The sequence below is a fragment of the Apis mellifera genome, linkage group LG6, assembly GCF_003254395.2.
Source record: "Apis mellifera strain DH4 linkage group LG6, Amel_HAv3.1, whole genome shotgun sequence".
NCBI lineage: Eukaryota > Metazoa > Arthropoda > Insecta > Hymenoptera > Apidae > Apis > Apis mellifera.
The window spans coordinates 10305561-10318399 of record NC_037643.1 but is presented as its reverse complement, the minus strand read 5'-3'; the positions used below and the strand labels follow the sequence as shown (position 1 = coordinate 10318399).

The window sequence follows — 12839 nt, the reverse complement described above, 5'->3', positions numbered from 1 at the left end:
ACGAGATTTAATCCTAGGATGACTTCGATTAAGAGAATTATTCATATAGATTCTTCTATTTCTTTTTTTTTTGTAATTTATTAAAATATAATTTTCTTCTTCTTTGATTTCAAACGTGTTGGTTACGAAAATTATTTTTGATTATTAAAGATATATGATATATTTATATCATATATACATATTATATGATATATTTTTCATACTTTGCAATATATATTTACGTAAAATTTAGATTGTACTAAAATTAGACTTAAACGTTAGAAATCAATAATTTTATCGAGAATAATAATTTCTGCAATCGTAAAGAGAAAATTCTGTCATAACAATGTACATTACTCGGAAATTACGGTTGAAGAATTATAGTAACCACCACGATACACGAATAAACCGCACGATATAAAAGTAATCGTACGGCTTCAGCAAAAATGTATTGAGAAATATAAGGATAAGAAGAAAGAGAAATTTCAACAGTAACAAATGGCCTCGAAGGAGTAAAATTTTAAGAATGTTTTCTACGAATTCGTCGACTCGTTAGGCAACATTCGATCCTAAAACCTTACAACATTTATATATATTATTTACATTCACGTGTTATCAACACGTTCAATCCTTCAAGAAGAATTCTTCCGAAGAAGAGGAAGAAAAAAAAGACAAAAGAAAATTTATCATCAATGAGAAGTCGTCCTAGGTTTAATTCGTGCTGAATACGGTTCCTCGTCAAATATATATCAACGTCCGCACGATTCGCGAACACGAATGTCCAGTTACCAACTTAACGACCAGTGTTTACCACTTGTAAATGTAAGAGGCAATTAAATATAAATGTCATCGATACCGTATAACATGTCTATCGGCGTTATGCGAAATTTCTTTTCCCATTTCTCGCTCGTACAGGTTGTGTCACGGATGCCATAGTCAGAGGTCGCCTGTAAGATGGCCTCGCCCTTAAATGAGGAAATAAAAAAAAAAGAAAAAGAAAAGGGGGACGGAGAGGGAGAGAAGTAGAGAGGTAGCTCGATGGAATGTTTCGAAGCTGGAAGGTGTAACGGAACCTGTTCTGTTGCTGTCCAACACGTCCCACGCAAGGTCAATACACAGATATCTCGCGCTCAACACGATCAAAGATGCGACACAGATTCCAACAATCATTTTTCCTTCTTTTCCTGGTGGAATATCTCAATACAACGCTTTCGTGCCGCGAAAGTAATATATCATGCTTGTTAGGAACCGGACAAGACGTCTTGATTCTTTTATATATTTACGAGTTGGATTGTGTTATATACAGTCATCCGCAAAAATCTTGGGCGAAAAGTAAAGAAGCAAGTAGAAGAAAGGTAAATTTTTATTTCGATCACGTTATTCCTTCGATTTTTGTAAAACAATGATGAATTGATTTAATTTGTTTCTTTTTTTTCTTTTTTTTTTTTTTTTTATTGAGGAACGTTCAATTAATTCTAAAGTGAAATTTTACACTTAAGCAACTTTCTTTGAATCAATTTTGCACGAAAGTCTCCACGGATGACTGTGTGTAATATCGCGTGCATAATATGTACACACTTTATTTTGTATTTCATTGATGTTTTGTTGCATATTGTTTGAAAATATTGTCGAACGGACGATAATCAAGTTAATAATTGCAATTTGTTTCATTGATTTTACGACACTTTTATTATTGTTTGTTATTTACATACATGTAAATGGTAAATTCGAAATTACACGTGTAATTATTTATAACGTTATTATAAGTACAAGTAGGTTACGTGTATTTACCAAGATTTATAAGTTATATCTTTAACTATTCACGTGTTAAATAATGATAATAACAATGGTAACATCTCTGAACAGTTAAGAATATATCTGTATGCCTACTTATTATTATTAATGTTAAATTTCTGTGAAATAACCACGTTATAATAATTACATTATAATACCTGCAAGCACACGACAAATATAAGTGAACTTGATATTTATTGAGTAAATATTCTTTGTCCGATTTGATTAATATATTCTTCGTACAAATAATAAGTGCGAATACTGGAAAGAAAATTAAATTATTAAATACATTGAATCCTTTCTCAAACAAGCTTTATACCAACATTTCGTTTAATAACTTAAAAAACAGTTTTATGCACACATACCTACCACCGTATATATAATATTATATTAACTCTTTTCTTCTCCAATGATAAGTAATTTCGAACGATGAGTAACATTCGATAATAAATTGAAGAATTCTAAACTGCAAGCAATTGGATTAATATATTACAAGAAATACAAAAGATAATTACTTTTAATTTCAGAAAACTTAATTTTACTCGATGAATTAATTGGAGATAAAATCATGTATATTATTATATAAAGTATCTAAATAAATTCTTCTTTCAGTATGGAAAACAATTTTCCTACCTTTCCTTTTTATCTCGCATACCATCACTTTCTATTACGTTTATACTTCGCTCTTACAAATATTTTTCTTTGATAATACGCTTCTCATACTTCTCACGAAAAAATATACGTGATACCACAAATTGTACACCACCGTATCCAACAATTTTCAACGGCATCGTTCGTCTCGGGATCCGTACGCAAGCATAGGATCAAGAAGACTGAAAAAAAAAGGGGAGAAGGAAAAAAAGGAAGCGGATTATGGTTTTCTAGACACGCCGGTTTCATGTTATTTTAACTGTTTATAAAGTCGCTTATTCAATCGCATGCCGCGGTAAGTGGTATGCAGAATACAGGTTTCGCGAGGTGGAAAGAAAGGCGAACACTCAACCCAACTGGTTTACCGGGTGAGGTATGTGGAAAATAAGGCCGAATAATAAAAGGAAATAAAAAAGAAAACCATCCGATGTTATAGATTAACCGATCGCCGGTAGTCGCTGATCTCACGAAATCGTGATTTAAACAGGGGGAAAAAAAAAATATTGATATTTACAGTTCTGGGAATTTTCTAAACCACAAATCAACTTCGTAACTCAACTTCTTTCTTCTAGTTTCTTTCTTTCTCGTTCGATACGAACACGTACAATCGATGGTAAATTTTTCACGACACGTGTGTGAAACGTTGTTGATCGCCGAGGGTAAATTTTGGATGTGAATACTGGTGGAGGGAAAATATACAAAAAAATTGTATCGACGGTCGATACGTGATCGCCATACGGTTCGAAGGGGTGGAACGAATGCCTTTCCTGTCCATCCGAGGATACTCTTCCAACTTTTCTTCCTTATTTCCTCGAAAAGCGACAGTTCCACGATCGATTTCTACTCATTTGAATACACAGATATTCGGGAAGGTGAATTAGCGTGACATTATTTCGCTTTCTCGGATAACTGTTACTTATCGGGCAGGTAGATAAATAAGTAGATAATAATACTTGTGGAGGAATAAATTTGTGAAGAAAGCTAGAGAGAGAGAGAGAAAGAGAGAAATATATATATAAGTATATAATAACGTATAAAATTAACCTAGATAATGATAACGGTGTTGAGGTAAGCGTAGGTCGTGACACGTTAGATTTGTTATCAAGAGAGAGAATTATAATGGCATTTACTTGCTGTTTTTTTTTTTCGCTTGGGATCATCATTATTTTAATAGATATCTTCGGTTGATTTCTCTGGAGAAAAATTACCATCCATCGTTCCAACATTTGTCAATTGATCGTGGTGGCGTTAAATGTGGAAATTTTTTACTACTCTCCACAAAATTCGATCCGAGTTTTAAATTTTATTAATTTACGATCCATTGGAAAATTTTAAATTTAAATTTTATTAATTGAACGGTTCAAATATGGAGATGTAATAAAGTATAAAGTAATATAGAGTAAAATTTTTATGTAGACTTGAGGAAAAGGTGTAAGATAACATTATTTGAAAAATATGAATTACCTATTAACTATTGTAATAATGCATATTGTTTAAAAAAAAATAATATTTCCCCCCCCCCTCTCTCCTTTTTTATCACGATATTTTATTCGATAGATTATAGGCCATAAAGCATTACATTTTGCCCGGTAGGTGTCTACGACGTTTCATCATCATTTTTACAATAGGGATGGGAATACGTGCGGCAAAGTTTGATCAATTTTATCATAAAATTCGCGTAAAGCTCTAGATTAAATTTGAAACGACAAGAGGACAAATAAACGTATTAAATATCAATTGCGTGAGTTGGAAATTTATACGACGATTAGGGAATATCGATCGAATTCTACCAGATAGGTAAACGAACTTTCGTGGAAATAAGCCGACACTTCGGACTAACAAAGTTCGTAATAAACGAGATTAAACCCTGATAACTCAGTTCCTTATTCATTATGCCACACACGTCTCGGTAAATGAGATTAAATGCGTTGAATCTATAACAATCTCTCCATAAAGTACTCACGATTCTCTCTAAATGGCATAAAGTTTAACAGTTAATGATCATGTACCAGCCATTTAAAAATTATAATAAATTAACTTGAAAATAATATTAACAATTAACGAACACATCGATGAAACCTTGTTAAGTGGTTTTCATTAACGATGATCTTGTTAAAGAAATATAAATTATAAGTTTAGAGAATAAAAAAATGAAAAATATAATTATGAAATCTTTAAAACAAAGTTTTAAGTAAATATCAAACAACAATGTGAACAAGGAATGAAAGATTTGCAAGAAATTTAAAATAAAAATAGCGATGAAACGATACGATATTGATATGTATCTATTCAACAGAACTAACAAGAAGAAGTTGAATCACATTAAAAGTTATCTTCTGAATATGTATTAATTACATTTGTATACGAATGCATGTGATACTTTTTTCCCCTTCTTCCAGATTTTTCTTCTCTTGTTTGTACTTTAAATCGATCCTCCCGGAGAGCAGGTTGTTACGAACTCAACTTGTTCCTTTTTCACTTCAACTCGAGATCAGCTTCGACTGGGTTGTCCAGAGTTCCCGAGCACCCACCTGTTCAACTGCCAAAGATGACAAAGTAAATCTAGACAAATTTATTCTGAGTTTTCTTCGCTTACTCGAATGTGTTTGTCTATATCCTATAGGGATTTAACTTATCACTTAATGTTAATGTTTTAAATATTTTGCGTGAGAGAAAATTGGATAAACATTTAATATTTTTCTAAATATATTTTCCACGATTAATATTTATAATATGCAAAAGATATTAATACTTGATGCAATACTGCAACAATCCAAACAGGCATAACTCATAGTATTTTTTTAGAGATATGTAAATTTCTCTCCCACAATGTTACACCACGCAAAGATATACGTATCTCGTTTGAAATCACGATGCCAATGATATGACTCACGTAGCTAAATAACGACTTGACATCGATAATTGGACTGTAATTACTCTTTGCTAATATCGTAATTGCACGGATCAATCTCTATCGAAGACGACAAAAAAAAAAAAAAGAAAAATCGTGTCCACGTCAATATTTGATTATAGTTGAGAAAAGTTGGTGCCATCATCATCACCAAAGAAATCCATTCATCGCTTCCACAATGTGACGCGAATTATCGAAGAATTACAACCGTTTTGCTCTCGTGTAAAAGTAATTACACGGTCGTTTGCAACGCTTACGGTTAATAGGGGCAAACAAAAGGAACAATCGTTGCGTAATTCGCTCGATACGTTCTTTCGTCACGGGAAACATTTCCTTGTCTGTATCGAGAAAATTCGCCATTCTCGCTATTATTCTCTCGTTTACTTTCCATTCACGCACTTCATCCGTATATAAATACATATATACACGTATCTACGAATACACGCGTAGACAACCTTCGCGAGATAGACACGCTGGATGATCGATCTTTCATTCCGCTCCAAAGAACGCTGAACGGTATCAATAAAATTTTAGCAGGTGTACCCATTCGATCAGGTACCCATATATGCTCGCACAACCTATCTCGCACGACTTGTGTGCACGAAGCTCGCGCGAAATGTGTACGCACGCATACACGCGAAAGAACGGTGAACGGTAAAGAACAGGTATTTAAATGAGAAACCGGATAGTCGATTCTACCTGGCTCGGTAGAGGACGCCACGTCCTCCTCAGGCAAGTGCTTACGTGCCAGACGACTTCCAAGAGAGACCCGTTCTCGTCCACCCTTCTTCCACACTCGCGCCTCTTTCTCGCTTATTCATCGATACACACGCTCGCGCGCTCGTCCTTTCACTCGCTCGATCGCCCGTTAACGCGTTCGCTTGTTCACTCGCACGTCCCACCTAACCGCTTATTTACCTACCCACACAGTCGAATATCAAGTCTTTCGCTCGCTCGCTCATTCACTCCGAACCCATCTCTCTCTCTCTCTCTCTCTCTCTCTCTCTCACTTCATCTACCTTCTCGTTCTCCGATCTCTTTCCTTTTTCGCCCGTTCCAAAAGCCTCCACACGTCGCGTCCGTGCTACGCGCCGCGTTCGTATGCGTGCGCACGCTCGCCGTCTGGCCCATACTACCCCCACTCCTCGAGAGAACCAGCCGACGTTCCCCCACTCCAGCGTTTCGCTGTGCCCCGTCGCGAGTCCCAACTTGGCCCCCCACCCCGGCCAACGAAACTGCATGAGTAAGTGTCAGAGGCACTCAGTACAGTTACTGACGGCCCGTACCGTGAACGATCGCCGTCGTCGACCGTCGTCACCGTGTCGTCGTCAAACAGAGTCGCGGTTTTACCATGCGCTCCTCTTGATAAACGTATGCGGTTAGTAAGTGGCGGCTACTCTTTCTCTCTCTCTCTATCTATCTCTCTTTCTCTCTCTTCTCTCGCGTTCTCTTCTTTCTTCCAAACGATCCTTCCACGAACGTTTCGTTTCAACGAACTCCTTCTGCATTCACGTCGTTTCTCCAAGGAGAAGGCAAATTTTCTCCACGTCTCCCTCGCGGATGTTTCCGAAATCGTTCGCAATTCGTTCTTCGAGTGCCAATTAATCGCGACTACGATTTCGACCTCGCGGACGATAATTATTCCCAGCAGCAGAGATCAAACAGTGTCGCAGATCGATTGCGTTCGATCGGTTAACAAGCATTGGAAGTTATCGTAGGGGAAACATATTTTGTCTTTCTGTGCGCCAGATTCGAAGTAAAAAAAACGTGGTGATCGAAAGTCTCGTATCCATTGGATCCGGATACAGAGAACGAAGTATTGATACTCGTCGACGATCTGCAATATGTCGCGCCATATGTTGCGTTCCTCGTCGTGAAATTATCGCCCAGGTGACTCGTTACGTGGAAAAATGATTAAATCTCGTCTAAGAAAAACCTATCGTCACACGTGGCAATTAACTTGATTTCATTCTAGTAATTCGAATCACCGATCCGTGTCATCAACGCTCTTTTACGCGTTACGTACCTTAAAATACCGATCGAGGATTCCAACGCATTTCCAATCACTCTCTTGTCGCGCCCCGACAAAAATTATTCCGATTAATTAATTAATTAAGAGATCCCAAACGCATATTGCATATACATACAAACGTATAAAAATCTGATTTCCGCAGGCAGAGAAAGGGAGAAAGAGAGAGAGAGAAAGAAAAGAAAAGAGACGCGCGTACGAAGAGACGGGAGAAAGCAGAGGATCGGTTCGGTTGATGACCAGGTGTATCTCGCCGACGTAGTGACAGTGTCCTCGAATGTGTATATGGACGAGGTCACCATGATGACCGTTCCACCGACACTGCCGGCCAAGACTCAGCCCCCGAGTCAGGTTGCCCGACAGACTGTGTCAATCCGGACTGTTTCCAATCCCCCCACGGCTCCTCTGAGCACAGGGGCCGGAGCAACGGTATTCGTCGGTCTGGCAGCTCCTGGCGTCGATTCCTCGGCAGCCTGCAGAAGAAGAATCCCGGAAGTGCAAGCCGCGAACGGGTACGGTAAGCAGAGTGGCGTGAAGTCGGCGCAGAGCTCTCCTCAGAACCAGCAACAACAACAGCAACAGCAACACAACAATTACAACAATCATTATCAGCAGCAGCAGCAACAGCAGCAGCAGGCGGCCCACGTGGTGAAAATCAAGATCAATCCGGATGGTGAGAAGAACGGAAGGGTGATATCGACCGTACGATTGACGCTGGACGAGAAGGTGGCCGGGCACGAAGCCGAGAAGGAGAACGGGATCGCGTGCGAACGTTCGGGCAAGCGTGACGGTGGTGTGGTCGTGAGTGCGACGAATCTGGTGAACGAGCAGCGTTGTGGAAGTGGCGGTGTCGGTGACGGCTGTGTGAGGATCAGTGTCGGCTCGAACGCCTTCGAACGCAACAACAATCACGATAACAGTAATTTACGCAAGGACAAGCGGGATCGGAACCACGATAACACCGAACAGAAAGATATGGTACTGCACCGTGAAACGTCCATAGAACCTCCTATGAACGCCTCCTCCCCAAATAATAACCGTTCCACAGCCTGCTTCTACTACAACTCGTATCCCGGCCAATTGAACGGGATGGTGATGTCGAGCGGCCAATGCTCCCCCAGCGACACGCTGGACAGCGGGACATGCAGCGATCTGGACGGCACACCGCCACCGCTCCCCAAGAAGAAGAACTCCAGCACGGTTATCCTGGCCAGCGATCAGCACAATCGTACCGGCAGTTTGACCAGCAGCGGGGCGGAAGTAGACAGCGACGACAACGAGAGCAACATCAGCTGCGACTCCTTGAACGGTGGCGAGTTGACCGACAGAATAGCGAACGGTGGCATTAACGGGAACGAGGCTGGCAGGCCATCCTTGGAATTTCCAGAACGCTCGGAGAATTGCCGTGTGAAGAACGGGGTGGATCGTGAGAAGTGCAGGGACACGGGGACCGTGTTGGCGTTGAACCGGCTCGACCTGTCCTCGACCGATCGGAACGAGGAGAATCGAATTCACGAGGAGGAATCGAGCGCTGCCGCCTCGAGCCCCGAGATCGGCTCGAGTTCTTGCTCGACCAGAGCCTCCCCCAGCGTGTCCCCCTCGCCGTCCGGCACTTCCTCGTTGTCGAAAGCCTCCTCCACTCCGAGGATCAGGAGTCCGGTCCTGGCCACCGAGCAGAATGGCAGGCTAACGTCCCCGGTCGTGAAGGAGTGCACTTACGAGGAGAGGAAGCAGGAGCAGGAGAGGCTGGAGCAAGAATCAGGTGACGTGGACACCAGCGTCAACCCATTGACCGGGAAGAAATACGTGTACGAGTACGACAGGTTCTATAAGTTTCACATAAACGAGTTGAAGGGGAACAAAGACAGTGGTAGGGGTGTGGTGTTAGGCGATAAGGAAACCGACGAGTGTTTCGCCGGTTACAAGATCCTCGAGAAGGAAGCCATACGCAGTGCCAAGGGAACTGTGCGCGGTGTCAAAAACAGGGTTCGCGCTGGGATCGCGACGTTCCTTCAGAAACCCTCTTCTCAGGTTCGTATATATAGTTATGTCCATCGTATGATACTTGATTTCCAAAATCGAGGAAAATTTCTGTTGCGTGCCAATTAATGATTGGATGATGGAAGGATAAGGGAAAGGAAATTTTTAAATTAAACGACGTTTATTCGTGCCTTTGACAGTTGTCGTCGAAAGCTGGATACATTTTTTCATGGTTAGGAAATATTTATATAAGTTGTTGGACGCGATTGAAAGGAGGATTGGGTCGAGAAGTTTGATAAACTTTTGGGTCGTTGGAAAAGTGGAGATGCACGGTGAAAGGCGTATTCGAAGGTCAGAGGGACAGGATGTCGAAAAATTTTGCGAGTCGTTGGTCTAGATTTCACCGAATACCGGCGACACGTGGAATCTTTGACTTCTCGTGACCGCGATCTGTTCTGTCATCGATGCAATCGCTTTTTGTAATGATGACGCGATGACGCGTGCGTCACGAAGATCTTTCATTGCGTGTCCAATGACGTGTCCAAGTAAATCAGTAAATCCCTTTAGAGATCTTGCAAAATTAGTTAAAACTCGATCGATTTCTTAAGAAAACCAACGTGATCACTTGTCACAAAAACATATGATCAACGTGTCCTCTTCAAAGAATTCTAAAGAAATCTTTTGCGCTCAATTTTTCATTATTCACAATTTTGCCATCGGGACAAAATAAAAAGGATATCGTCTCCGTTCCTTTTCCAATTCTCGGTGTTGAAAATCTCGTCAAAAGGTATCGAAACGTGAAAGGATGTGACGTGCCTTAAATCGATTCCAAATAGTCGAGGCCGACTGACAGCCTCTCCTAAACGATGCAACGATTTGTTATGCAAATCAGTCTTTGACACCACGTTTCAACACTGTCCTGATCGAACGGTATCGAATGGGCCAAGCTCTCGAACTCTATCCCCCTCTATCTATTTACGTCTTTCGAGCGATATATACTGGATTGGAACGAGGGGATCTATCGGGTATAACGCGAGTGGTCGAGCGAAAAGCGTTAGATTTACAGTTAGATCACCTCTATCGTTGACCAGTTTGGATCGACCAGTTGACTGGCATCGATCGATGACGTAGACGGCGTCCCATGTGGTCCTGATGCAAGGTTTCCGGTGTTGCCATGCGAGCCGCGTGCATATAACGTCGAGAAACGTATATATACGTCGATGCAGAACGGATCGACATAACGGTAGATCCGATAAAGCGATATTACGGCAACGTGCGCGAGGATCGTGCTCGTTGTCCCTAGTTGTAAACCGGTATTCCTCCTCTTTTTCCTCCATCTTTCTTTTTTTTCTCTCTCTCTCTCCTTCTCTCTCCTCTTTTCATCTTTCATGATCTTCTCCACTATCGAGGCTCCAAGGATCCTTTGTTTGTACAGATCTTATTTATTGTTCGTACGTATGATTCGATATTTGGCTGTTTGCCATTTGAGAAATTTTGGGCGCGAAGTTAAGAAAAGGTCAATTGGGAATTTCTTTTGGAATTTTCTTTGAGAATATATCCGTTATTGGTTCATTGGTTTATTGATGAAGTTTGTTTTGAAAAAATTTTCTTACTGTTTTTGTTTCTTTTAATGATAATTAACGTAGAACGAGTTAATTAGAGATATAGTTTAAACAGAAAATAGGTTAATTTGAACAGGATATTGGCAAGGAACGATTAATGATTTTTGCGGATGAATAATTTATATTCGAAATGGAAATGTTATAAGATGTATTGGGATCACTGTATCAAGGAAAGAAATATTTATAATCTTCCAAGGAATACGAAGAATCGAGCAATATATTATATAGATTTCTCTGTTTATAGTAACAATAACGACACGTGTTCTTCGTTTATTACAAACACGACGTTGTAACACATCATTGCAAATAACACGTATGGAACATTTTTACCAAAAATGGTAAACGATCGAAATCGATGATCCTACGATTTTGTTTTCCGATTGAAATGCACAAATCTGTGCCGATCGTATAAAGATTACACACAAATGTAAGGTATTTATTGAATCGGTTCGAGATAGTTCTATACGAGCAGGATGGGAACAATCGGACGTAAAGTCGGTTGGGAATATTCAATGGTGGCCGATGTTCTACTTTCTGCCGCGAGAGTTTATTTACAATCGTGCATGAGCTAATTTACGCGATCGACTTTTGTACGTAGATCGAATAAATATACGAAGATGAATATATTTTATGCGATTTCGAATAAGCATATAGAATAGAAAGTTAAATTAATTAGGAAAGGAAAATAAAGAAGATAGTCGAAGATGATCGAGTTGATTGATAATAAAGTGGAATAATTAATAGAAATAACGTAATAACGGAATAAAATGGAATAATTAATAAAATTAATTCCAGTATAACGCTCTACAGTGATACCTTCGTTCATTGTCCTTTTCCAAGAAGCATTAGAAACCACAGAAACCTCATTTTTGCGTGTAACTGTTACTCCTATTACGTAGTTTCTTAATACTTTTATATTATATCATTCATCTTACGTAATAAGTCTGATAACTATAATAACCCAAGGTTATACAAATATTCCATCAAATTATAACGTGAAAAAAAGAAGAGAAATATATTGGATATCATTTTGTGATTAATTTAAGATCCTAATAGAAAAAAAAAAATTTGCAATTTGAGAGAAACAATTTCGAAGAATATCGAATTGTCAAATCGAAGAAGATTCAACTTGAATATACTCAAAATTTACAAAATTTTTACTTATTAAAATTTAGAAGCAACAATGATTTCAATAATGATATTCAATTAGAAATTTTGTCATTTATGTTACTTTTCTATATCGAGGGCGCGATATATTATACATTAAATTTTACACGTCCTCCAACAACGTGGAAAACGCTTAAACCCTTAATGCAAGAGAGAGCCTGCCACAGTGTGACAATGTTTGTTGCCAGTAAAGCAGCGTAATGGCCCCGTTTCGCAATGCGTTTCTTAAAGCCTCCTCGCAACAGGTACATTTACGGGAGTCATTTACTTAACGACAATTTTGCTTGGTTTCTTAATGCGTTTCATTAGGAAGGAGAGGGAAAGAAAAATCGAAAAAAGGGAATACCAAGTTACGGTCAATATTCCACGAAACGACAACTACGACACAACCACCCGGAATTCTCTTTCTCTTCTCCCCCCGAGAAGAGAAGATTATTCGTCGTAAGGTAATCTTCGTGACGGTGTCGTAACTGTGCCGCTTTTCTTGCCGCGCAAAAATGAGATCGTCGGGTATATGCAATTCGTTTCATCAGCTGGCACACGCGAATCTGTGTCGCGGTTACGTTGGAAACGTCTTACAACCTCTTGATTTGCTCCATTATGAATGAATCACCACGTGTGGCGAGGTATATTAATTACGCAGGTGGATAATTGGTGATATCTCCTGATGCCACTCTCTAAGACTGTCTTGAATGTCTTTATTATC

General features: G+C 39.6%; 1 protein-coding gene across 1 annotated transcript in view; it reads left to right on the top strand.

The window, feature by feature from the left end:
• The first annotated feature begins 6559 nt into the window (after nt 1–6559).
• The window catches only part of LOC411159, a 42898-nt gene continuing 36618 nt past the window's right edge, over nt 6560–12839 (top strand). The window contains exons 1-2 of the mRNA XM_016912856.2: nt 6560–6713; nt 7510–9395. Coding sequence (XP_016768345.2) covers nt 6575–6713; nt 7510–9395 — 2025 coding nt within the window. The 5' untranslated portion in view covers nt 6560–6574. The remainder of the gene's footprint in view (nt 6714–7509; nt 9396–12839) is intronic.